At 39.6% G+C, this 26,450-nt stretch overlaps 1 protein-coding gene across 2 annotated transcripts in view; it reads left to right on the forward strand.

Annotated features, from left to right (window-relative positions):
• The first annotated feature begins 949 nt into the window (after nucleotides 1–949).
• The window catches only part of bag6l (BCL2 associated athanogene 6, like), a 30,494-nt gene continuing 4,993 nt past the window's right edge, over nucleotides 950–26,450 (forward strand). Inside the window, exons 1-22 of one of the 2 annotated variants that reach the window (XM_042506462.2) lie at nucleotides 950–1,256; nucleotides 1,416–1,508; nucleotides 1,595–1,712; nucleotides 5,036–5,259; nucleotides 5,359–5,430; nucleotides 5,560–5,682; nucleotides 7,292–7,476; nucleotides 8,917–9,046; nucleotides 11,145–11,348; nucleotides 11,515–11,743; nucleotides 12,615–12,677; nucleotides 12,825–13,135; nucleotides 13,966–14,044; nucleotides 16,287–16,603; nucleotides 17,693–17,942; nucleotides 19,141–19,310; nucleotides 20,780–20,833; nucleotides 20,967–21,069; nucleotides 21,624–21,748; nucleotides 21,966–22,100; nucleotides 23,061–23,123; nucleotides 24,932–25,132. In XM_042506462.2, coding sequence (XP_042362396.2) covers nucleotides 1,428–1,508; nucleotides 1,595–1,712; nucleotides 5,036–5,259; nucleotides 5,359–5,430; nucleotides 5,560–5,682; nucleotides 7,292–7,476; nucleotides 8,917–9,046; nucleotides 11,145–11,348; nucleotides 11,515–11,743; nucleotides 12,615–12,677; nucleotides 12,825–13,135; nucleotides 13,966–14,044; nucleotides 16,287–16,603; nucleotides 17,693–17,942; nucleotides 19,141–19,310; nucleotides 20,780–20,833; nucleotides 20,967–21,069; nucleotides 21,624–21,748; nucleotides 21,966–22,100; nucleotides 23,061–23,123; nucleotides 24,932–25,132 — 3,237 coding nt within the window. In that variant the 5' untranslated portion in view covers nucleotides 950–1,256; nucleotides 1,416–1,427. The remainder of the gene's footprint in view (nucleotides 1,257–1,415; nucleotides 1,509–1,594; nucleotides 1,713–5,035; nucleotides 5,260–5,358; nucleotides 5,431–5,559; nucleotides 5,683–7,291; nucleotides 7,477–8,916; nucleotides 9,047–11,144; nucleotides 11,349–11,514; nucleotides 11,744–12,614; nucleotides 12,678–12,824; nucleotides 13,136–13,965; nucleotides 14,045–16,286; nucleotides 16,604–17,692; nucleotides 17,943–19,140; nucleotides 19,311–20,779; nucleotides 20,834–20,966; nucleotides 21,070–21,623; nucleotides 21,749–21,965; nucleotides 22,101–23,060; nucleotides 23,124–24,931; nucleotides 25,133–26,450) is intronic. The other variant, XM_088090450.1, reaches the window with a different exon arrangement.

A 26,450-nucleotide genomic window follows, 5' to 3' on the forward strand; every position in this document is an offset into this window, starting at 1 on the left:
TGTGTCATGAAAACACGCCAATTCAGAAAGTCCGGTTCATAGAATAACTTTGAAAACAGTCCATCCTACCATCAGTGACCTTACTACAATGCTAAGCAACAATTTTTCCCCCTCAAACTTTATTGACACATTGAACACATATAACCGACATTTTCAAAATAGTAGTTGTATAACAATATATAACAATAAAAAATAATCCAATGGCATACTAAATAATATGTAGAGGAAATAAAGAAACAACATAAAAGTAAAAATCGTCATGGTCTGCTAAAAAGATAGCGTTTAACTGAAATTTCTTGGAAAAAAAACCCAAAAACTAATTGAATAGCTCTTGTCAATTTAAAATCGATCAGTTTTACATTTTCAAGTCTTGTAGCTTTTATGTTTAAAATCTCTCTCTCTCTCTCTCTCTCTCTCTCTCTATACATATATATATATATATATATATATATATATATATATATATATATATATATATATATATATATATATATATATATATATATATATATATATATATATATATATATATATATATATATATATATATATGTATGTGTGTATATATATATACATATATTAAAAAAGGCAGTTTATTGAACCAAATCATTTCATGTACATACTATTTTGCTAAAATAATAACCAGATTAATAACATTTCATCAGTTTAGATATTGGGGTTTTTAAAAAGGAGTAATATATCTAATTTTGTCAGTGTAACATCTTTTTTTAAATGTTTTGAAAAACAAAATCTTACTAGCACCACTAATAATGATGACAGTCCATCCATTTGTTTACTATTCTAGATATATGACCATACATTTAGGTTAAAGTAGAACATAATTGAGTAAATCGTAGAACACTTTGAACACTTTAGACTGAAGTGTACACTTTGCAAGTGACAGCTATAAAAACACAAAGGCACTCAGGCATAAAACAGATGCTCCTCTTGACGTCATCGGGGTCCTTTGATGTTGCGTTCAGTGCCGAGTTTAATCTGGGAAAATTAAGATAACGGGTCAATCTGAATGCGCCCTCACTGAAAACGGGACTTTCTTTAAAATATAATCCCCCAGGTTGTTACAGTTTAGCAGAATAACAAAAGGAAGATTTCCAGTGGACGCGGACAGCGGTCTCCCCGGGGGAGATTAGACCGTTAGCCCTGTTATCCTCCCGGTACCTGGGATTAGCTAACGTTAGCTGGCCCGGCTAACAAGCTAATAACAACAACAAGGCTGTGGAGCTGTCTGCAAGGAGGTGTTGTCTCATCTTTTCACCACATTTATCTGTCTGATAGTGTATGAATGTGACAAGCATGACTCATCTTTCACCCATTTCGCATATGTTTGGTAATTCCTTATGCGTAGTCAGCTTCCAAACCGTTAATTTAAGGCTCTAATTTTGTTATTCATCCAGATTTCGAGGAACATGTCTGAGTCCAGCGGCCTGATCGAAGTGACAGTGAAGACTCTGGACTCCCAGAGCAGGAGCTACACAGTTCGAGGACAGGTAATGCTCTTACTCTGATTAAAATACTGCTGCATTTAGACTCGTGTTCTTCAGTGACAGCCAGTGTCATGTGTGTTGTCCTATAGCTGACAGTGAAGCAGTTCAAGGAGCACATCGCTTCATCAGTGGAGATCCCAGTGGACAAGCAGAGGCTCATCTACCAGGGCAGAGTGCTGCAGGATGACAGGACGCTTACTGAATACAGTGAGTACATGAAACCTGCCAACCCACACAGCAGTCTACAAAGCACACAGCACTGTAGCAACAACACAGGAGTTGTTTTTATGAGATGTAAGGCAGAGGGAGGGGGATTTGTCACTTGTGGTTTTGATCTCAGCAGTGCTATAAACTGATCAAATGACATCTGTGTGCATGTACAAATGTGGTGGCATAATCCTTTCTAAAAGATTTCCCCTTACTCTTAATCTGGAGTGAAATGAACTGTCTCACATTTCAGGTGTCAAACACAAGTGTAAAAAAATAACATCAACTGATGCATTGCATTGCAGTAGTTGCAGATACAGAGCCATTCTTGATAGTGTTAGTTCCAAATGTGCCTTTGCCTCACTTGCTAGGTCAAAATGTCCAAATGAAACAAGAATGATTCTTTTTGTATCCACACCAAATGTAGTTAATATTGGAGCAAAAATTTTGCTTTTCTGTTTTCACAGTTCTGGCTATGATAAATCATGAAATATTACAGAATTAAAAAAAAACATGGCTTTCAATACCAATAGCATGATTTGGGGTTCACAGGTTTATTACATAGATACAAAATGCTGCAATTTAAAGTTGCGTGTCCCTTACCTAAGCCAAAATCGAAAACACAAATCATTCCACAGTGTTTTTTTTTTTTTAATGCTTCTCTGTTTTGTACCACCCTCCATAAATTCAAACAGTCACTAACCACCAAGGGAGGTAGTTTTTGCATTAATAGGTGGGAAACAAACACTATTCAAAGGGACAACACATATAGTAACATACCTGCCTGTATATTTGATTTATCAAATATGTTAGCAAAACAGCACAGTTGATTAAATAAATACAACAGAAACATCAGACAGGCCAGATCACCATGTTTAACTTTATATATGTTACAGTTATTACTGAAAATCACAACATAAAAAACAAATATGCCAGATTTAGATAGCTCCAAAATTCAAAACACTTGCCTCTTTTCTACCCAGAAGTGGCTTTTGTTTTCAGTGTGGCGTCACAGAAATACTGCTTGCACACCCCTGCTAAAATTAAGCTATAACGTACCGATGTCTGCTGCAGAGAAAATTGCATTTAAATTAAGAAAACAAAACAAAAAAGAAAATAATAAAGAAAACCTCCCAGTTCAAACTTGTCCTGTTTTTCCGGTAAGATTCAGCAGGATCGTCTCTCTCCTGGAATGCCTTTTTTGGAAAAAGAGTTCAACCAATAGTACAAAGAAAGCAAAAGGGTCACTTTATGGAAACATACCTACAGTATTTTCCCAAGAAGGATAATTTCAGTGTACTTGATTTTTTATGGGAAACTGTTAATATACCTCACATATGTAAGAAAAACTAAAGATGTCCATCATTTAATAATATTAATAATAATATTTTTTTAAATGTACTTATTTTGCTGTAATATTACATTCAGTGTTTTTATTTCAGTAGGTAGGTATTTGTGCGGTGTTGACTTCAAGGTGTTTTATCTCTGTATGATATTGAGCCAGTTTTAAATCTTAAAACAGAACAAACATAAGATAATAGCAGTGCAGCAGATGAATTGTGAGGTAGATTGCACAGATGGCTTATTGCACTAATACATATATTATTGCACAGGGAAATGTGTAGGGATGGTTCATTAATTACTGTTTGTTGTTGTTTAGAGTTCTTATGGCCCCCAGATAGAAGCTCTCTGTCAGTCTGGTGGTGTAGGCTCTGATGGACCTGTAGCGCCTGCCCAAGGGCAACAGGTCAATAGGTGATGTGCTGGGAGGAAGCGTCCTTTATTTTTTATTTTTTTTATTTTACAGCACAACAACTTAAATGAGTATAATGACATAAAAAATCCTAGAGGTTAGCACTTAAAAGCATTATTAAAAACACTTATTTCCAAAGTTGTCCTTGATGGAAACACCAAACAACACTTAAAAACATACATACTCATAATTGCAAACAAACAAATTACATCATAAACCTACTCATCCCCCTTGAAACTCAGACTTTCTTCCCTAAAGGTGAACCATTAACCCTCCCCACAGCTCCTCTTTAACCTTTGTTTGGCTTTGTTTAATGTGACACAAGTTGTTTCACAGGGAGATCCCAGTCTAGAAAAAATTGCTTCTTGCTTTTTTTTTTACCATCAAGAAAAGGAACACTGCATGACATAATGCTGTTCTAGTGTATGTTGGCATCCAACCATGCCTATTTGGTTTATGTATTCTGGGGCCCTTTCATGAATTAAATCAAACATATGGTTTAGTTTTAGCTGTTCAGTAGCTACTCTTCCTGGGGTCTCCATTACTTTCATTAACAATATTTGAATGAATGAATCAAATTGTTTATTTCAGTCACACAACACAAACATCAGAGTCAACCATTTTTCATGGACTATTTAGCCAGCACATGTTATCGTACATAAACACCTCCACACACACAAAGAAAGTCATCCAGTGACTGAAAAGGGAATAGGCTGCCTTTGCCTAGAATATCAGCAGTAGAAAATTAATACGAAAATAATCTTTATTGTAATTTATAATTATTAATTATTTTACATTTTAAGGCTTTCTTAAAACACATCAGAGAACTACATAACTTCAACTCATCACTGAGATTATTCCGTAGTTTAACTACCAAAACTAAAACACATTTGTATTTTACATTAGTTCTCACTTTACACATTTCAAAAACCAATAATCCTCTTGAATTCTAATTTCCCTTTCTTAATTTAAATAACTGAAGAATACAAACCGCAAGGCTGTTATTCTGTACTCGAAAAATTATTTCCATTGTTTTTAAAAACACAATATCTGAGATTTTTAATGCACAGGATCTTATAAATAGTGGGTTAGTAGGTTCACAATAGCACACTTTGTTTATTATTCTAATTACTCTTTTTTGAAGTTTAATTATAGGGTCTATGTTTGCTTAATACACTTTTCCCCAGACCTCAACACAGTATGTCATATATGGCAATATAAGAGAATCTTAACTCAATCTTAACTTTTTGTTTTTCAATCAATATTCAAATCACCAAGAAAGTAAACCTCATTATTTGTATTACATACTCTATCTAACATTTCACAGATTTTATCCAAATATGTTATTGGTGCATTCGGTGGTCTTTAACAACAACTGATAAAGACTGGCCTCAGAAAGATAGTTGAAATTGTAGCCACATTACTTCGACTCCTGTAATATTTCGATCTTTTTCGATTGCCTTCCTTTTTATTTGGTATATGAAATTTAAAATATTGATAAAGTCATACTAGATAAGAAGTAGCTAGTGCATGTTCAAAAGGTAATGAGGTAATTTTGTTTCTCCATCAGATGTAGATGGGAAGGTAATCCACCTGGTGGAGCGTGCCCCACCTCAGGCCAGCATGTCTGGGTCTGGGTCTGGGGGTGCGGGTGTTTCCACTGGGGGGGCAGAGGGCAGCAGCCATGCCTCCACCTCCTCCCAGGGTGCACTGCATGACCGCAACAGCAACAGCTACGTGATGCTGGGTACCTTCAACCTGCCTGTCAACATCATGGACCCTCAGCAGATACAGGTGGGTGCAGCCCTGCTGCAGGCACATCAAAGCCTTGCTGTATGTTTCTGACAGGAAGAGTACTTTCATGCATTGTGACAAGTGCAATTTGTCTTGCAGATGTCTGTACAGCAGATGATGGCTGGAGTCAGTGAAGCTGGGAGGAATGCCAGGGTCAGCACCAGCTCCGGGGTGAAGTCCTCATTTCATCCATCTTTTCAGCCCTTCGCTTTCACTCTTCCTATGCAGCTGACTCTCTCTCTCTCTCTCTCTCTCTCTCTGTGTGTGTGTGTGTGTGTGTGTGTGCATGCGTGCGTGCAGAGCAATGGCTCGGTGGACGTGCAGATCAACTTGGACCAATCGGTGCAGAGTGAGCCCAGGATGAGGCTGCAACTAGCCGAGAACCTGCTCAGAGACGCTCGCTCTCTCATCCACAGGCTGGAGGTACAGTGCACCTGATGCTTCTGATCCACAGACTGCTGTAGCATTGTCACTATATATCTTAGTAGGGCAAGGCAGAGAGCATTTTCAGAGTAATCAAGGCTGCTCAGAAATTACGTCATCAAGTTCATTTTTGTAGGTTTTGTTGCTTGTGTTTTTCTGTTTTTTTTTGCTCCATTTATGTTTGTGCTTTTAGTGTTGACACTACTCTACAGTACAGTTCCAAACCTAAATGAGTGTTTTTTTCTAGGGTTTGAGGACAAAGCCTTGTGGGCTAAATCTGGCCCCAAAGTGATTCACACTGAGAATTGTTTTGGTACTGTTGGTATGCATAAGGTGCTAGAGTGCATAAAACAGCAGCAAAATAGAGCTTGTTCATCAAAAAAGTGCCCCCCCCGCCCCACACACAGGTCCTAGCCAAGATCTAAAATCATAGACATGCCTTAAAATCCTGAAAACGTCCGAAATCATAAAATCATTCTTAAATCTTAGAAATGTCCTAAAATCCTAGAAATATGCTAAAATCTTTACAATGTCCAAAGTCCTAGAAATGTGCTAAAATCTGAGAAAAGTCCTAAAATGCTAAAAACATCCTCGAATCTTAAAATCCTAGAAAGGTCCAAAAATCCTAGAAACATGTTTAGGGCTGATGCAACTGCCCCCTGGCCTCAAGTTCCCACCATGCTTTGCCTAAAATTGGATAGTAAGAAATTCACAATGCAGTATTTGAATTTCTACGGGAGGAAAAACCTTGGGGAAAAAGTCTGACTTTTACAGGGAAGTTACAAATGTTTTTAGAATACAGCATTACTGTTACAGGATGTTTACTTTAATAATTTGGCATTACTAGATGAGTTAGGTCTGTCTTTTATGTGTCAAATGAGGGATATGAAAGCACCACAGATAATGTAAGATACTGAAATAAAATGAAACCACTTACATGATGTAAGTGGAGCTGGAGCAGCAGAGGACTCCAGACAGAGAGCACAGATCAAAATATAAAAACATCAGGGCTTCACTGGAAAAAAAGGTACATGTTAAAAAGAGTAGCTTACATATTTTTGGTCCATATTTTTTACATATATTATAAAGGTCAGTAGATCATCTTATAGCTCTAGGCCTCTTTCAAATGAACGTACTCATGGCTGGAGAGGAAAACACAGAGTTGAGTGAAAATGTTGATAACCTGCTTCATGATACCATTTATCCTCATGGCAAATGTTAGGTTAAGTATAGCCAGATAACCCGAAAATATGCTGGGCATGTTAAACTGGCTTGGTAGTACAGGCCTCAGGCAGGCAGAATCTTGCAGTAATATTTCTAATACAGGTCAGAGGAAAGTGACACAACAGTATTTAGAGTGTCAGAAAATGCTAGAATGTGCTGTAATCTAATGTATCCAATAACAAGAGTGATTTAAGATGCATAAAGCATGCTGTGGGTTAAAGGAACAGACCAAGTTTTCCTCCAAAACACAATGAAAACAAAGAAGGCCAGAGCTGTGTATGTTTCCAGGAGCTCTCTGATTCATCTGCTCCAAACTTTCAGCATCAGGACAGAGCACAGCACTGAGTGTGCATGACGTTTGTTGTGATGTGTTCATGTGTTGCAGGGAGTGTCCAGTGACAGCAGCTCCCCTTCACAGCAGGAGGTGCCCCAGTCCTCCTCATACCCACTGCCATCTTCCTCCTCTGATGGAGGGCCTGTAGCATCCCAGCTCATGGACACGAGCTCTCCTCCTGCTCCATCGTCCTCCACCTCCACCCAGACTGAGGGACCAGCCAGCACTGGGCCCAAGTAAGTCACAGTTGAAAACTGAACGGCCTCACTAATATTTGGTATTTAACATGATGTGTATATAGATATATTAAAGCTGTTTGCTCGTGGGGCTTTTGTTACACTTGCAGTGTCAGGGTGGGTGTGATTGTCATAACCTCCACACCACTGTCTGTCTGTCCTCTGAGCAGGGCAGAGAAACAGCATGCAGCATCGCTGAAAGCAAAATGCAAGAGACTGTCACACTGAGCTGATATTAAACGAGTGCTCACTTCTTTGGTAAATAATGTAAACAAACAGTCTCATACTATGTTTTCCTTGATGGCGTGTAATTTTTTGCTGCAAGCAGGGCTCAGCCCCTGCTCTAACATACATAGGTGGAGAAGAAAGAAACAGTGGAGAGGTGGAGAGTTGAAGAGATGACGACGGCTGCACACCATGTTGCTGTGCATGAAAACATTGCAAGTAAAAACACCTGTGACAGCTGATGTTAAAAAAAGAATTGGATTGGGTCCTATATTGCTTAATGTAGCTATCCCTTTACCTTATGAGACTCATATTTATACCTTTTTTTAAACTGGCTGATGGTTCGACATTGCTTTAACATTGCTTTTAACATTCAGACTGTTCGCTGTTTCAATCCACAAATTTAAATTCAAAATATTTTTTTACTTGCAGAAGCACAGAGAGTACTTAAATTTAATTTTCCCCTCAAATTATAATCCCCCTCTCGTTCATAGGTACTTTTCTGGTAGTAGATTAGTCCTTGCTTTATACATTATTTGTGCAGTATGCAAATGAACAAGATCAAAGACCTCTAGTGTTTAGACTTAAAAAATAAAAAATTACTGTAGTCACAAAATCTGACATTAGGCACTCTCTTTGTGGTTCTTTTTTGAAGTGTACATAGTGGTTGTAGTGTACTTTAGAGGTGTATAAGAGAATGTGGAGTGATTTGTGATCCAGTGCGTGATTTGCTTTTGACAGGACTGAAATGCTTCCTGACATTTTGTTCTGTACAGTTTTATTTATGGTTTCCAGCAAATGTTGTCATTTAGTGTCACATCTAGAAATTAATTTTAAAATACTCTTTCAATATCAGTACCATCAATCTATGTACTGTACTTGATTGTGTTTGTGTGTGTTCAATAAGAGAAGGACATACTAATCATTTTCTGAACAAGAGAGCTTGGTGGTCATCCTAAAAATAATTTAAACATTTCACAGGCAAGTTTGTGTGCGACAGCATGTCCCCAAATACTGCAGGCAAAAGTGCACATTTTTTGCCTTTTCCGCCAAAATTGTTTTTATACGACATTCATGCCATGAGGTTCTAGAGGATCCAGACACCATTACATCATCTTTCTAATCATAGATATGGCCGATTTCTGGTTGCACAGCTCAGTGTTGATCAGCAGGGCTCTGTAGTGCTGACTCCTGGTGTCCTCTCTATGTCCTCAGTCACCCAAGCCCAGCAGAGTTTGTGGAGGTTCTGTCTGAGGTCAGGAGGGTTGAGGAGAGGTTACGTCCCTTCATAGAGAGGACCCACTCAATCCTTGGAGCAGCCACCTCTGCAGACTACAACAACAACGTAAGGAGGGAATGCAACTGCAACAACAACAAGAAAACATCATCACATTACAATATGAGCTCTCAGAAATGTCACTGATGCTCATGAAGGCAAACATGTACACAAATCAGCAGAAAACCTTCATCACTATTATCGGTAGACTATAACACAATTAGTGATTAATGTTGTCTGCTCTGAAAACACAGCTTGCATTGTGGGAGAATAGTGTCCTTTAATAGCACACTTAAAAGTATTTTGTTTGTCCACCTACAGACAGTTTCTTCTCACATCATTAAAATTTTAAGTATATGAAATTGCTACAGTAGTCTCCATCAGCAGTTGTTCAGAGGCAATGACATTAAACAGTGAATCTCATACTAACTTACATTATTTGTGTATGTGTAATATCTACCTAGAGTATGATAGTAAGTGGAAGCTGAGATACAAGTTATCATTTATTGTACACTTTTATGTCATTCTCTTTAATAATATGTAATGAAAGCCTTACACTTCTTGGCCTGGTGCTGTGAGCAGCTCTATGAAGACGTGACAAAAATGGCCATGAAAATTGTTGTGGATATTTGACACCCAGCCAGAAACCTGGGTGTCATGATTGATGACCAGCTGACCTTTAAGGTTCATGTGGCCTCAGTTTCTCGGTCTTGTCGTTATGCCCTCTACAACATCAGGAAAGATCAGACCCTTCCTGACCCAACAGACCACACAGCTTCTGGTTCAGGCTCTCGTGATCTCACGCATTGACTACTGCAACTCTCTTCTGGCAGGCCTCCCTGCATGCTCATTCAAACCTCTTCAGATGATCCAGAATGCAGCAGCACGTCTGGTCTTCAACCAGCCCAAAAGAGCACATGTCACCCTGCTGCTAATTTCTCTTCACTGGCTTCCAGTGGCAGCCAGAATCAAATTCAAAGCACTTCTCTTGGCTTACAAAACAATCACAAGAACTGCTCCAGCCTACCTGGAATCCCTGATGCAGGTCTACTCTCCTTCTCGCCCACTACGCTCTGCATGCGAAAGACGCCTGGTGCTTCCAGCCCAGCACGGCTCTAAATCTCTAGCCAGACTCTTCTCTTCTGCTGTTCCCAAATGGTGGAACAAACTTCCAAACTCTGTGCGTTCTGCTGAGTCCCTTTCTACTTTTAAGAGACAATTGAAAACTCAATTGTTCCGAGAACACCTAGGCACTTAACCTGACTCTTCTCCTCTTTGCCCTTTGGGGTAGAGTAAGTCAGATGGTCCAAAACCCAGCACTTAATGATTATCTAGCACTGACAAAGTTGTGTGATGTTGTATGTAGATTGTCATCGTAAGTAGTGATACTGAGATTGTTGAATCTCAGATGCTGAGATCGCTACTGGTTATTACTTTGGTTTCCAAAAAACAAAAAAAAAAAAAATGGGGGGGCTGTGCAGCACTTCTTCTGCCACTAGACGGCAATACCTGTGACCAATCACACCTGAAGCACTTTTTGCACTTACTAAGGGTTTTTTCCTTAAGTCTAAATTCTTGCTTGTGTTGTACGGCGCTTTGGAAAAAAGCGTCTGCTAAATGAAATTGTAGAATTGTAGAATTGTAGAATATTTGTGGTCCTCAAAGGATGATGCTTAATTATTTTGATGAACTCTCGACCTTTTCTCTTGTGTTTTTCAAAATGTGCACTTATACATATGAAATATTATGATCCACTATACAGAGACTTAACAAAATAATGGACATCAGTGACATCACCCAGTGGTATGTGGGGGGGGGGATGGCGGACTTACTTGTTTTGGAGTCAGCATCAACAGACCAATAGAGAAACTGCACTCTGTGCTGGCCTCATTTTTGTGCCCAGGTCAGCTCCAGGCATATTGCCATGACATTGAACACATTCATGCTCCCATGAGTTCAATACTTTTGACTTGAGTGCATCCATAACCTTTTACAATTTTACAAACTTCATGTTTATAGTCTTAGTACTGATAAGGTTGTAAGAAAACATAAAGATTATTTGATAAATATTATTTTTGTCTTTCATCTGTTTTCATGTAAAACATTTGACAGGTGCTAACAAAGCAGTGTTTTTTCTTGTGAAATAACAAAGTCTCCTCTCTCACAGACCCAGGAGAGAGAGGAGGATCAGCGCATTCTCAACCTTGTCGGAGATGCCCTGCGTCTCCTTGGCAACAGCTTAGTTGTCCTGGGTGACCTGCGCTGTAACCTGGCGACCTCTCCCCCACGTCACCTGTATGTGGTTCATCCAATGGCCCACTACACCCACCCGGTCCTGCTCCAGGCCGGGCTACCACACATGCCCATTCCAGTAGGTTCACACCACTCTGATCCTGAATGTCAATATTCCTTTGATGCACTGAGGGAATATGTCGGAAGCCTTCAGACAGCTTTCCATCACTAACATATTGTCAAACTTTACATGATGATGTCTGTTGTTTACATGAGTCTGTTCCAAAGATGTCTCTCTATTCCAGATGAACTTGGGGACAACAGTGACCATGACATCTAACGGTAGAGAGGCAGCCGAAGGACAACGCCAGCCCTCTCACACTGCTGGCCAATCAGATCAGCAGGCTCCAGGCCAGGCTCTGCCTCTTCAGTCCAATGGGACCAATCAACAACAAGGACAGGGAGGACCCCGAGTCATCCGAATCACCCATCAGACCATGGAGCCTGTGGTCATGATGCAGATGAACCTTGATGGTGTGTATGCTGCCGTGTCATCGAGGCTGGCTGTTTGTGGATGGCCACAGTGATTTGTCTGAAACAGCCAGTATCCATGTACATTTTTCAGAGGTAATCCTAGAGGAGCATCAGCATCTTCTTCTGGTCACCCTGTCTCCTCATCACCCCTCCTGTGCTCTCAGGTTTACATAAACCCTCAAATTTACGCAATATGAAATATGAAATATTTCTAATGGAAACACGTCAATTTAGAAAAAAACTTTTAACCATTTATTGCAAAAAAGTTTTAACACTCGCATGAGATGTTAATTTCAGGCATGGATGTATTAAGAATCTGGATACAGCATGAGGCAGGGCCCCAGTCATTCCTGTGAGAGCTGCTAATTGGCACACAAAGCAAAAAGCTCTTTTTCTGGGGATAAAATACCTGGATCTACTGGCCCACGAGGCACGTGCATTAGAGACTTGCGGCAGCCGAGGGTACCCTGAGGGTTAACCTCCACTGGTAGAGTGAGCAAAATCCAGTATAGCGCTTTGTTAACTTGAATGACAGTCTAAAAAAAATTATCTAGCGGCTCTTTTAGACTTTCCAAATGTTATCTAACTGCATGACTTAAATATAGATAGTGAAATGAGTCGTTTTGTCTTTGACAAAAAATTATTAACTGATTTACAAATGTCTCTTTCCCAATGTTAGTCAATGGGAAAAAGTCTCTCTTAGCCGTGGGCATTACATGACAGACCTGAAAAGTGTAATTCAACTTTTGGCCACTATGTAAAATTTGCATCAGGGCCTGGGGCACTTCCTGGGGGCTTGATTTTAGGTGATTTGAAACAGCCATATTTCACAAAACAGCTGATGAATTTCTACTCTTATTGTGTTGAGCAGGTGAGTCAGCTGCTGGGTCTCAGGCTCCAGGACAGCCAAATGCTGCAGGCACGGGACAGCCTGGTAAGTGCTGCTCTCTGACTGGGTAGTTTGTTGCTATGTAGTTTGTTGGCTGTTCCCTCTTTGCAGTAATGAATTTGTCTGGACACTTTGGGTCAGTAGAACTTGAAGTGGACTCACTCAGAAATGTGTTTATCTCTCTGTGTCCAGGCGCACCCCCCATCCACTTCCCAGGTCTGCCCCCAGAGTTCATGCAGGCCATCGTGCACCAGATCTCCCACCAGGCTGCCGCTATGGCCACCGCAGCCTCAACAGGCCACCCAGCACAGGTGGGGTCTGTCCCTGGCTCTACACCCAGCACTGAGGGGACTGCTCCCCCACAGCCCCCCCACCCTGCTCAGGCAAGGGTGGTCATCACCAGACCATCCTTCTCCCCCCGCATCCCTCAGCCAGTGGGAACCAGGGGGACCACCATCAACCTGAGGGCCACAGTACCCACAGCTGCTCAGCAGCCAGGACAGGTAACAGCAACACAGAGCTGCGTACAGCGCTGCAGCTCAACAACTTCACAATCCTGAGCAGAACCCAGAGACGGCAATAAAAACAAGACAAGGACAAGGAAAAGTAGAACATTTTCAGATCTGAAAAATTAAAATTATTGTTAAAATAATTTTGTTACTTAAAAAGTTACTTCAAAGATTGGAGCATCTTCATCAGGATTCCGAGAGATCCTTAAAAAGTCTTAAAGGTATGGAATTCATTGACCTAAAAAAATAGGCCTTATTTGGTATTAAAAGTCTTCAAAATGATAATTGGTAACATCTATTTCTTGTACATCATTTCTTTAATTCCTCTTAAACTCAACATGATGCTAATCCAAGCAGTGGAACCTCATCCAGAGTAAGAAACATGTATATTTCCTTATGTTCTCTAAAAAGGGTTGTTTCATCCAACATTTGACTTAAAATAAAATTGTCCTTCTTAAATTTTGGTTATTAGAAAATTGCTCTTAAACTCAGTCCAAGTGGCATTAAAAAGTCTAGCCATGTAAGTGCAATGTCTCATGTTTGATTCTGGCTTGGCCCTTTGTTGTATATCATACACCTTTCTCTCTTTCTCTCTCTCTTTTTCCTGTCTGTCTCAATCCTCTCATCTGTCTAAGAAAGGGCAAAAAGTAATCTTACAGAAAGTTGCCTTTAGATTTTTCAGCAGTTGCCAATTCATTTCTCTTGATCAACTCTTTTCTCTCTTTTCAGTTGACGGCCTACAATGTATTGAATAATCCATATTACTGAAGTTTTGTGCAACGACTGCTTGTTCATCTCTGTCTCCTTCTCCTCTCTGTGAGCAGGGCACACCTCTGGCTCCCTCCTCCCTCACACAGATGATCAGCGGTCTGGTGGGACAGCTCCTGATGCCGGGGCAGCAGGGTCAGTGTCAACTCTTTACTGCTGTCGCAGCAACTCACAAACCAAATGTTCATAGTTTTAACACAGATAATAATGTCATCATCCCTGCAGGCAGATACATGTTTGTAGAGACTACCAGTCAACCAGCTCTTATTGACTCATTATCTAATTATAGTATCTGTAAGTATTTGAAGTTTGGTTATGTGCAGAGGAAGACCTTGGGGTATGATCGATAGCTCCACAAAGAGCAATTACCCTGAGTTAAAAACAGTGTTTCCCATAGAAATAAAATCTATGTGTGACGGTAGCTGACAACATGCAGGGGCTGCTAACTTTCCTGGGTTTTTTGTTTTGTGTTTTTTTTCTTCTGTGTGTGTCACAAGGCAGGTTCCCATTTACCCTCAAATTGCGCAAATTGCAATTGCAAACATAAAATACGCCAAACAGAAACACGTCAATTAAAAAAAAACTCCCATTTATGGCAAAAAAATGTTTAGGCTTGCATGAGGTTGTAAGCCATATTTGGCAAAACTGCAATGGAAACACTTTTTTATGTTTTCTGGTCACATGATGTTATGGCTATGTGCTTGTCAGTAGGAACTGGCTCCCTCATGATGCAGCAGGAGCTACAAGAGCTGTTATTGCATCACATAACTCTTCAGAGGTTCAGTGGATAATCTGGAAGTTTTGAATCCACAATTCCTCTGTGAAACCGTGGACTATCAGCTACCAGAAATCCCTCATACGCAGCCGCTCCCACGTATAAGGGGCTCACCTTTCCATTATGGCTCCATAACACGCTACGTGGTCTTGGATTGAAATAATGACGGCTAGTGCAGTGGCTGCAATAGAAATAAGGCTGCGAATGTTTTGTACATCCATCACCATGGTTTCTGGAATGTTATCACCAGAGGAGAAGTCACAGAACATCAGTCATTGGAAACACAGTAATCTTGCAATTGTCAGCCCACTCTTGAAATTCTGAGGTATTTTCAGATCTGTGATTGCATTACAGGCGGAGCTCTACTTTTTTTTCCCTCAGCAGCAGTTTGAGGAGTTGTGAGTCGCGGGGTTGATAATTAATCAGATCAGAGTTGATCAGATCATAGACGAGAGGAAATTGTTTTGTGAGTGAAAGCAAATTTTCAGACCCACCACAGTGGAAGTTAATATTTAGCTTTCGCTATGCCTGATGTTCTGCTGCTCCATCTGTGCCCAGAATACACCACATGCCGAGACTGCGGTGCAACAAATAACCGAAAGATATACATATTCCAACAGCACTATAATGAATGTTTCAGCTTCATAAATGGAAAATCAAAACATGGCGGCAGATGTTTAAATCATGCCATACTGCCAAAAATTGGTAAGGACTTTGTGGGAAAGCCTGTTAATAGTTCAACACAGATTTGTGATCCCAGCACCAAAATGAACCTTCAAACTCTTTTTTTTTATGATCAAATTTTCATTTAGTTTTGGGCAGAGTATAATAATAAATCATATGTACATTGCCGCATCTCATCTATATGTGCCCATATGTTTTACAATTTTTCGGGTATTGATATTCCAAAAGGAATACCCCAGCTGGCGTAGAATGACCTGTGATGTCTAAGTGATATAATTTAAATAAATAAATTATTTAAATAAATAAATAAATGCGTAAATAAATACAAATAATGGGGAAAAACAGAAATGAGTATGACAAAAAGATGAATGATTATGTAAAATATTCCATAATAGTTTCCCCTTATTTCCATATAGCATGACAGCTTGCTGAGACTTGAAACTTGCTTGAGTTGAGTTAATCCATCACAGTGACATTGGGTCATTATTTTTGTCTGTTACTTTACACTACAGTTATGTGGAAATGCAGATTTAAGTGCAGTTTGCCTCTTCGGCATTTCCACAAAATAATAACCAAACATTCACTGCAGTGCTTACTGAAATCAAGTGTCAGACTACTTATTTGTAGAGCTAAGCCAATAAATTGGTGGCAGTTTGTCAGTTTATACTAGTTTAATGTAGATACGTCACCATGGTGTATATGCTGGCCAGTAAGCAACAAGTTGTTGCACTACAGGCATGTCATACCAGGTTTAAGATCCTTCAGGAACAGCTTTTTCATTAGTTTATTCTCCAGAGAGCACTGACTAGTTATTTTTCTGAAAAATGTCCTGCTCAGTTGGTACTATATCTTTGTCACAAATCATAAAGATGATAATAAAGATGTAATTATTCTGTGCTGCTGTTGAAACTCCTCCAGGTGATCCCATGTCCACGTCCACTTCAACCAGCTCTCAGTCCTCCTTCTCTACCTCCTTCTCGTCTGATTCGTCCACCACGTCTCCTCCTCCTCCCTCTGCCAACACCTCCGGACAGACCTCCACCCACACCACCAACACTGCCTCCATAGGCCAGCCGGCAGAGGGCAGTCCTGAGGGAAACCTAGCCCAGCTGCTGGGCTCTCTGCTGGGAGGAGCAGCAGGACCAAGGGGGCCTGGCTCTGGACCAGCTCCCTCCATCACTGTGACGCTGCCGGGGGTGCCGGGCTTCTTCCAGGGCATGTCAGACTTCACACAGGTGAGTTTATATAGAGCTACAGAAAGTCACAAGGACCATAAAATGTTACTGTTGTTGCAACAATACAGGGAACTGTACTTAATTTATTCATTAATATAAAATTAATAATAATTAAAACTAAATTTAGAAATGTAATCAGGTTCTTACACAGCCACAAAATAATGAATCAGCGACACAAAGATGTGATAATTATAGCAAGCAAAATTTATTTATATAGTACCTATCACAGAACCAGTCACAGAGTGCTTCACAGACAAAATAAAACAGAATAAAAATAAATCAAAATGAAACCTAAATGAAATATACAGTGAGAGCAGTTAAAAACACAGGATTAAAACAGAAAACACTCCATGCTACCCAAATGCTTGTCCTAACAGGAATGCTTTTAACTGCTTTTAATAAAACTCCACAGAATCCAGAGATCTTAGCTAGCTGGGAGACTATTGCAAAGCTTAGGGGCTGCCAGCTGGAAGGAGCGATCTCCTGAGTCTTGAGATCCATCTGAGGAACACTGACACCCTGATCCACCCTGAGAGGAGGATCTAAGGGCTCGGCTTTATGTTCATCAGACTGGTTATAGGTTTCCTGCAGGTTTCCTTAAGTTTATTTCACTTCCTTTGTATATGCATTTAAGTCAATTAGATATATGTTGCCAATCAAATTAATGTGAATATAAAAAACTACCCTGAGAGAACAGATCGGAAGTGAGGATCAAAAGCTGTTAACGAAATCAGTTTGTCATTTTTACAGACTGTGAGCTTTAGATATACAGTAGCTAATAAAGTGCGATAAAACAGGAAAAATAAGCACAGTATTAATATTCCAATGAAAACTGTCTAGTTTCTGTTAACAAAAACAAAGGGAGCTCTACCTGCTACCTGCTGGGGTATTTTTTCAGCTAATTGCCATATTTCTTTGCTGATTGGATTATTTAAAATCAAATGTGAAATGGGTTGGATGCAGCGTTTGAGTAGATATTTATTTACTTTTTACATTTATTTACGTTTTGACATTTAATGTCTCAAAATATGTGAACAGGGCAATGAACATGTCCAGCTTGTTGATAAAAAATGTGTTATTTCTATATAGCCACCTGCCAGTGGTCCCATTGCCCCAGTCCCCCCTCAGTCCACGGGTCCTGCCCCCCCTCAGGCAGGCAGCAGTGCAGGTGGAGACTCTCTGAGCCCAGAGCTGTTCACTGGCATTGTGCAGGGAGTGCTGTCCACCATGATGAGCTCTCTGGGGTCACAGCAGGGCAATGGAGAGAGCATCGCCCAGTTCATCCAGAGACTGTCCCAGACCAGAAACCTGTTCACTCCTGGCTCTGGAGATGCTGTGGGTGAGTAACAACACAGGAGAGTAAATGTAAGCAGCTTTTAGTCGACATTTACCTCAGAGTCACTGTTTTTCTTCAAATCCAAAGCGCTGGAATCCGGACAAAACACTGAAAACATAATCAACATCCCAATATGCTCTGAAGGGCCATCCACACCAAGAACAGTAACTATAACTATAAAAAGATAGTTTTAAAAATTGTTCCAACTCAAGTGGATGGCAGAGTATACATTACAAAAATAACGACAATGAAAGTGGAGAGCAGTTTCGTTTGGCTCACTCCAAGAATGATTTCAAGAGCAATAGAAATACTAACAGCAATTCTTAACATCTGGTTTGGACCACAGAATGTCTGTTTTTATGTTGAAAAATATGTATGAAGCTGTGAAATATTTTGCTATTTGGTTTTCTTTTTGTTTTTCTTCCTGTGAGTTTAGTCATCAATAATTGATTAGTCTCCCTGACTAAGCAGATTCTGGCCAGTAGATGGAGCTGCTGACTGCTATCAGGAGAAGAAAATAAAAGAAAAAATATCACCTTTATATGATGATTTATAGGCTTCATAATGTTTGGGTGTCGTCCGTACATTTTAGAGACATTTTTCTACAAAATGAAGTTTCAGGATTGTTTACATTATTGGCTTCTTAACTGCAGCTGATCTCTTACTCACAGGATTTAGGAACAACCTTTTATGTGGTATAATCACTCAGTCTCGACTATTAACAGCTATATTAGCTTTTTTTTTTTGTTTTTCCTTGAAACATGTGGCCAAATGGTCTCTGGCACTGATGCAGTCTCTGACATTGGTTTTTTCTTTGCTGATGTCCTCTTTTACCATCGCTACAATGTCAGCTAACTCAGGCTACCAAAGTATGAATGAAACTTTTCTTCAAAAGACGTGAATTTGGTGATCCCATATCCTTCTAGTTTTCTGTTTGTTTCTCCCCAGCCTCCTCGCAGTGTACAGCGGTCATCAACATCCATTTTTTTAGAGTGCATACTGCGTGCTCTGTGCTGCTGTTTACAGAACATTATCGTTCAACAGTGTGGATGTTCACATCATTACGGTTGTAGTAATAGTTATAGTGCTTGGTGTGGATGGCCCACATGTGAAGAATACATTCTGAATTAATTTTACCGTACCCAACCTTTTTGTGCTGATTGTTATTGGCAGACTGATAACCTGTCTGTCATCCTGGCAGGGTTCTTTGGTGACCTGCTGTCCCTGGTGTGTCAGAGCTTCTCCATGGTGGACATGGTGCTGCTGCTCCATGGGAACGCCCAGCCTCTGAGCCGCATCCAGCCCCAGCTCACTGAATTCTTCACTGAACACTACCTCCAGGGCAGAGAGCCCACTGAAGCTAACATAGCTGTAAGTACTGGAGAGAGAGTCCCTCACTGTTTGATCACACAGTAAGCTACTTGATTTGTTGCTTAATTCAACTCAACTCAACTCAGCTTTATTTATAAAGCATTTTAAAAACAACCACAGCCGAAACAAATTGCTGTCTATAAATAGACAAAACAATGCAGACATAAAACAATTAAAAAATTTGTCCATAATGCTAAAATCCCAACGCCAAAAAAGTTGAGACGCTGTGTAAATTCAATGATTTGTTAATCCTTTTCAACTTATAATCAATTTTACACAGCCATTTGTTTAAACTGATAAACTTTATTGTTTTTGTAAATATATACTTATTCTGGATGCTGATGTCTTCAACACATTTCAAAACAGTTGGGACAGGGACATGTTTACCTCTGTATGACATCATCTTTTCACACTCAGTGAAGTGTTTGGGTATTGAGGACACTAATTGTTGAAGTTTCGAAAGTGAAAGTCTGGGATCCTTGTCATATTTTGAGCTTCATAATGCACCACACATGTTCAACGGGAGATGGGTCTAGTAAGCTGCACTCTTTTACTACGAAGCCACGCTGTTTGAGCACATGCAGAATGTGTCTCATTGTCTCACTAGAATAAGCAGGGATCTCAATGAAAAAAGATGTCTTCTGGTTGGCAGCAAATGTTGCTCCAAAACCTGTGTGTACCTTAGCCCACATAGTAATATGCTTTAAACAATCAAGTTCCATCGAAGCTGATGGACATTCAGTATTGTTTTTCAGCTTTGCCCCTTGCTTGCAGAGATTTCTGGGCATTCTCCAAATATTTTGGTGCTGTTATGGTTTGTAGATGGTGAAACCCCTAAATTCTTTGCAATTGTGCTTTGAGACACATTTTTAAACAGTTTTAAACTCAAAACTTAGAATTTTGCACACACGTTTTTTCACAAAGTGGTTAACCCATAATCGTCCAAACAACTGTGCTTTTGGATGTCCCTTTCATGCCCAATCATGGTTCTGTCATCTGTTCCAAATGAACCTGTTTAACTGTGAAACGTTTCAGGTGTTTGTTTTTTTTAATTCCACAACTTGCCCAGTCTGTTGTGTTTCCTGTCCCAACTTTTTTGTAATGTTTCTCAGACATCAAATTCAGAATGTGCATATATTTACAACAAACAAAGTGTATGAGTTTCAAAATTAAATATCTTGTCTTTGTACTCTATTCTGTTTAATTTAGGTCAAAAAGGATTCACAAATCATTGCATTCTGTTTTTTAACCCCTTTTGGGGCCGGGGTAGTATATAACAGTGGTTAGGACACGAGAAATCACATACATTTGATAAGCTTTTGGCAAACAGTTTTGTCAAGTTTTATTATGCTGTGTTTCATCCTGTGTTTGTTGAATGTCCACATATGAGCAAAATTTTTCAGGTCAGATGGTGACAGTATTGTGTGCTGTATGAACCAGTTGATTTGACACATTGTCATCTCTGCCAGACAGCAGCCGAGGACCTCATTAACGGACTGGAGGACTACATCGCTGAGAGCTTTGTAAGGATAACCTCTCTCACACACAAACCTTATCTAATGTACTGTGCTGAGTATGTAGTGGTGGACATAAGTGGTCTGTGTGTGTGTGTTGTGTGTTGTGTGTTGTGTGTTGTGTGTTGTGTGTTGTGTCTAGGCCACAGTGACAGTGCGTGAGGGAGTGGACATCGTTCAGACCAACGTGTCTTTCCTCAGACAGCAGTTCACACAGATGGCCACACATATCCTGCACCCCAACGGTAAGTTCAATCAGCAGCTTGTCAACCCAAACCACGTGAGTTTGTCAGTTAGCTATACCCCTTTCACACCAAAATTAGCACATGAATGCGGGTTTTTCAAACATAAGTAAACCCTCTAAATATAGGCAATAGGCTACATTCCCACTGCCAGTGAACACACCATCACAGCACATGAGTCTGTCTTTCTATCAGCTGGCGTGTGTGCGTGGGTTGTTTTGTGTCCGTGTAACGTCACAGACAGGCCGGAGAACAGGTAAACAGTAGAAGGCAACAGGAACAGAGGTCTCTGGAAACTTTCAGGGGTTTCTTCTCTTTATATATCTCTGACTTATTTAGTCTCTCTTTCAAACTCGGTGCAGACTAAATAGGAATAATGTCTTAGCTGCTTTGGAGGAGATGGAGGTTAATTAGTGACGGCACCTCACTACATCTCTCTCATTGATGTTAATGTGTAAACTCCATCTCCTGCAGACCCCAAACATGTTAGGATCACCTTCAGTGTAAAATGAGGAGATGTGAGTGGTTTCCTGTTCTTTGGGTTTTTCTTCTCACAGAGCACACATTTGGCCCCCGTCTGCTGCTGCTGTGCACTCAGGGCCTGTTTGAGTGCCTGGCTCTGAACCTGTACTGCCTCGGAGGAGAACAGAGATCTCTCACTGCAGTCATCAACCACCGCATTGTTAGTACACAGCTTTTACAACCACAGCATCATGCTTTACTCATGCAATACCAGTCAGCAGCTGTATGTCACTGTTAATGTTACTGTATGTGTGTGTGTGTGTGTGTGTGTGTGTGTGTGTGTGTGTGTGTGTGTGTGTGTGTGTGTGTGTGTGCGCGTGTGTGTGCGTGTGTGCGTGTGTGTGCGTGCGCGCACGTGCGCATGCTCGTGTGTGTAGAGGAGGATGTCTGCTGAAGTCAATCCCAGTCTGGTCAACTGGCTGACCAGTATGATGTCTATGAGGCTGCATGTCATTCTGGAACACAACCCAGTTACTGAGGACCAAATCCAGCACTACATAATCTACACACAGGTAACACATGGAACCAATAGTGTATCCAACAACAGCTGCTGCAGCTGGACACACTGCATAAAGTAGCTCCAGCTGCCTGTTAAACCACAGCATCTGATGTCGATATTGTTTTATACAAGTAACACAAACAGGACAGGGTCAGTCATTTGTGAATGAAATGTTCCTTCACTTGTTAAAAAAATAGAAAAAAAAGAAGTATGATTAAAGATTGTTTGAAAATTAGGATCTAATTTGGATCTAATGGATTAACCCTTTGAAATTGGTTTGATTATATTCAAAAACATGGGTAGAAGACTACGGGCAACTTAAAAAGACATGACACAAAAATTAGCACAAAAAACAGAAGTTATAAGAAAGAACAAAAGTTATAAGAAAATTACCTGAAAATATGCCAAAAAAGTAAACAAAATGTCCAAAAATGTGCTAAAAAAATATCATATATAAATGTATTATATTTTTCTTGTGATGTAATTTTAAATATGAAATTAATATAATTAGAAATATAGTTTTCTGGACATGTTGTCTGAATTTCTTTGGATAATTCTGTAAAAATCCCATCCCCTCTTTTTAAAAAGTAAGTAGAAGGCAATATTCTTGTCACCTTTTACTAAATTTTTGCAATTTCGGGGACATTTCTGACAGAGTTGGACATTTTCCCTATTTTTTGGAAAGAAATCCAACCAACTCGCTCAGTTTTCAAAGGGTCAAAAAGCTTGTGAAAGGCATTGAAGTGCAGGACAAGAAAACTGATATTGATCCAGGTTTCAAAGGTTCAAGGTATGATCAGAAGTATCAAAATTAATTTGCACACAACTAAATACTGTAATATACAGTACTCTATAACTGTGCCCTGCTCGAACAACACTTCAACTCAGTATAAACCTAATGTTTAAATATTTCAGCCTAGTTTCAGCTAAAACTTTCAAATGAATATCTCAAAACTGCCATGTGTCATCTCAGGATCAGCTGAGCCAGAGGACAGAGGCTGAGGGGGAGCAGCCAGCAGAGAGTCTGAATGTGGAGGTGAGTTTGTTTCACTCTCATTTTTCTTTGAAGAGTTGGATTATCTGCCAGTCAGTGCTCTTCTTTAAGTATCAGTGTGGTGGAATTGTACATTTTTGGTTATCATCAACCAACCAAATTCGCTGACCCAAACCACCAATGTGTTTGTCCATATCTCAGCACTTTGTGACCTCCCTAAAGCCCATTGCTCCTACTGAATATTTAAATCCTTAAAATTGTCTCACAAACACAGACTATAGCTTCTTTTCTTAAAAAAAGCTCTGTAATTTCTTAAAACAGTTTCTAGTTTCTGTCAAGCGTCGTTCAAACAGTGCGTTTCTCGGGTATTGTTTTCAGTTATGTTGTTTCAGAGAAAACAAGAAAATTTTGAGATATTGTATTTTACGGCATTGGCTTAAAGCATCAAGATGTTATTTAAAAGCCATATCTCCCAGCCCTACTCAGAATTTAAAAATGTCATTTGCATAACAAATAATCAAAACAAAAGATTGAAAATTAATAATTGTGAACACATGCTAAAATGTGTTTGGACTATCACAGTGGTTAAGACCATGTAACCCAAATTGAACCCTTCTCGCTCTGTTAGATTAAGCAGCACTGACGACAACCAGTTTGAGTCATCATGTTCTTTACCAGTGTCATCACAATGCTGGGATTTCGGACTTTTATATAGTACACTATAATATATCAATATTCAATATATTTTAATAACCATGGGGAAAGTTGAGAGCATAAGATTTAAAAATGTGTACTTAAAATACATATATCTAATATAATATAAGTCTGTAACATTTACATGCCCCATTAAGTGGAGCTATAGTTACAGCTCAAACAGGTTATTGAACTACTGTGACTTAATGTGACTGTGTTATTGATGAAGTCTGTCCGACTCCTCCACAGCAAGTGGAGATGTGCCCTCTTTCAGCTATTTGCTATAAGCCTATATTATTTATTCAGTCTATGATATAGACCATATCACAATAACAACTGTTTATTTATAATAACCTAGGGGTAAAAAACCGCCACGTCATGTACATATAATCAAACAGCGCTAAGTAAACTCTGCCTACATTGATTAGTTTGAAGCCACCTAAAAAGAATCAACATTAGTTTAAGTGTAGCCTACGCTACATCTAGAATATTTTCACTGCTTTACTCCACTGAACAGAGGAGCTGCTGCTCTGCTGCTGCCTCCATCAGCTGTTGTAGAAGGTAAAGAGGAGACAAGATTCAAATATATTGTACACTTACACTGATTATGATTTTTTTTTTTAGGTGGCTAAAATATGTTTTGCTGCGGCTCCGTCCACAGCAGGACATCACTTAGATTCTGTGCCCTTGTTGTGGGGCTGTACTATATTTATCAGAGGCGGGGGGTGGCTGGGTGTGACTTTTTTGTTTAAAACAAATATAATGTTGTATGTCCCAAACCTAAGCCAAAATTAAAAACACAAGTCCCTTTTCAGTGCTTAAATTATTTTTAAATGCCTTACCCATTTTGCAGCACCCCTTCACCCCTCGTAAGTGACAAACAGTCCCTATTCCTAACCACCGAGCTTCAGTTCCAGTGGAATTATCTGGGTGTGTTAGTCCGATTTTGAGAAATTCAAGTGATTTCAGTTGAACTAACACATTTGCTGTATGAAAGAGCACAACTGGCACAGATGTGTCCATGCTGCAGAAATCCATGTTGAAACCATTTCAGAATCAATGTGTATGAATAAAAAGATATTTTTGAGGACACTATTGTGTATGTGCTGCACTAGAGATGTGAGTTAGTGTAACAGGACTGACTGGCTCTCTGTCAGATGGAGGAGAGTTTGTCTCCGGCTCCAGCCACCACAGCAGAGGAGGCCATGGCTTCATCAGGGGACGGCGGTGAGAGGGAAGCGTCTCATGGAGAGAACACTGCCTCATCAGGGGACACTCAGTGCCCTGCTGCTGGGGCCCTGAAAGGACGGGAGGGCGCGGCCCCTGAGGTGGAGCCATGGGCAGCAGCAGTTCCACCAGTAAGGACTGGGGTTCTCCCAGGATTATATGAAAATGTAGGGCTGTTCAGTCACTGGAACCAAAAATGGTGACCATCAGACCCTGTCCTCCTCTGTTCTTGCACAGGTGTAGGTTTGCAAAGAAGCATTTACAAGCTCAAAAGTGTTGATGTAATATAATCCTAAAATAGGCCTTTTAACTGCTGTTTGGTTTTCTTTTTGTTTTTCTTCCTGTGAGTTTAGTCATCAATAATTGATTAGTCTCCCTGACTCTGTAATCAAACAGAGACAGAGCTTCCTGCTGGCAGTTTAGATCAGTGCTGAAGGTGGCAAGATACTGTAGGCCGTGGCTAAGGGACTGTTTTTTATTAATTAGAGGAGGGGTTGGCTAGGGTGTAATGTCTTACTCCTTTTTTCTTTCTTTTTTTTCTTTTTTAATAACAAAAAATCAACCCTTCCCAAAGCTCCAAATATTTCCTTGAGCCACCTGAGTGACTTGACTTTCATATCAAATATATGACCCTCTCTCTACCATGAATTTGTTGTTAAATTTTGAAAACTGACAAAGTTGAAACTTGAAGATGAAATTCTGGAGTTTAAAAAGAGCCTCTGTTTTTTGCTTTTTTTGTGCAATAACAAACAGCCCCCAAATAGAAATAATCAAAAAGCACCACAATGCAACAGCCAGATTGAGATTTTCAGTGGTAAAATTTCAGCCATAGTCCTACTGTCTCACTGATGCAATTGACAGTCAGTCAAAAAAAAAAAACTTCAACTGATACAAATCCCTTTTGCAGGATGTGTTCTGAAAAACAAACACATCGTATGGCATTTCCTGAGAAGTGTGCATGGCTTAGATAAGCACTTAACCCATTGAAACCTGGCTTGATTTCTTTCAAAAACATGAAATAAAAGCATTGAGCAACATAACAAGAAATTACCCAAAAAAATAGCAAGAAATGGTTAGAAAGTGACAAGAAAATTATATGAAGTTAATTTTAAAAAAGAAAAGTAAAAGAACAAAAACAAAAAATTACCCGAAAAAGTAGTGCTGAAAATAAAGTAATAAACATAAATGATTTTTTTTCTGTAACCTAATTTTAAATACATAATTATCCTCATTATTTATATAGTTTTCTTGATATTTTTTCTTAGTTATATGATTTCCCCTTTTAGCTTTCAGCTAAGTTTTTTTTTGTCACCTTTTACAATTTTTATTTTAAATTTGAGGAATTTTTCATATCAAGTTGATGATTACCTTTTTGTCCATGTTTTTGAAAAAAATGAAGCAAATTTTCTCAGGTGTCAGAGGTTTAAATGCTTGTGGAAGGCGTCTGAA

Source organism: Plectropomus leopardus, chromosome 17 (genome assembly GCF_026936395.1).
Source record: "Plectropomus leopardus strain MGB_pleo_1.0 chromosome 17, ASM2693639v1, whole genome shotgun sequence".
Taxonomy (NCBI): domain Eukaryota; kingdom Metazoa; phylum Chordata; class Actinopteri; order Perciformes; family Serranidae; genus Plectropomus; species Plectropomus leopardus.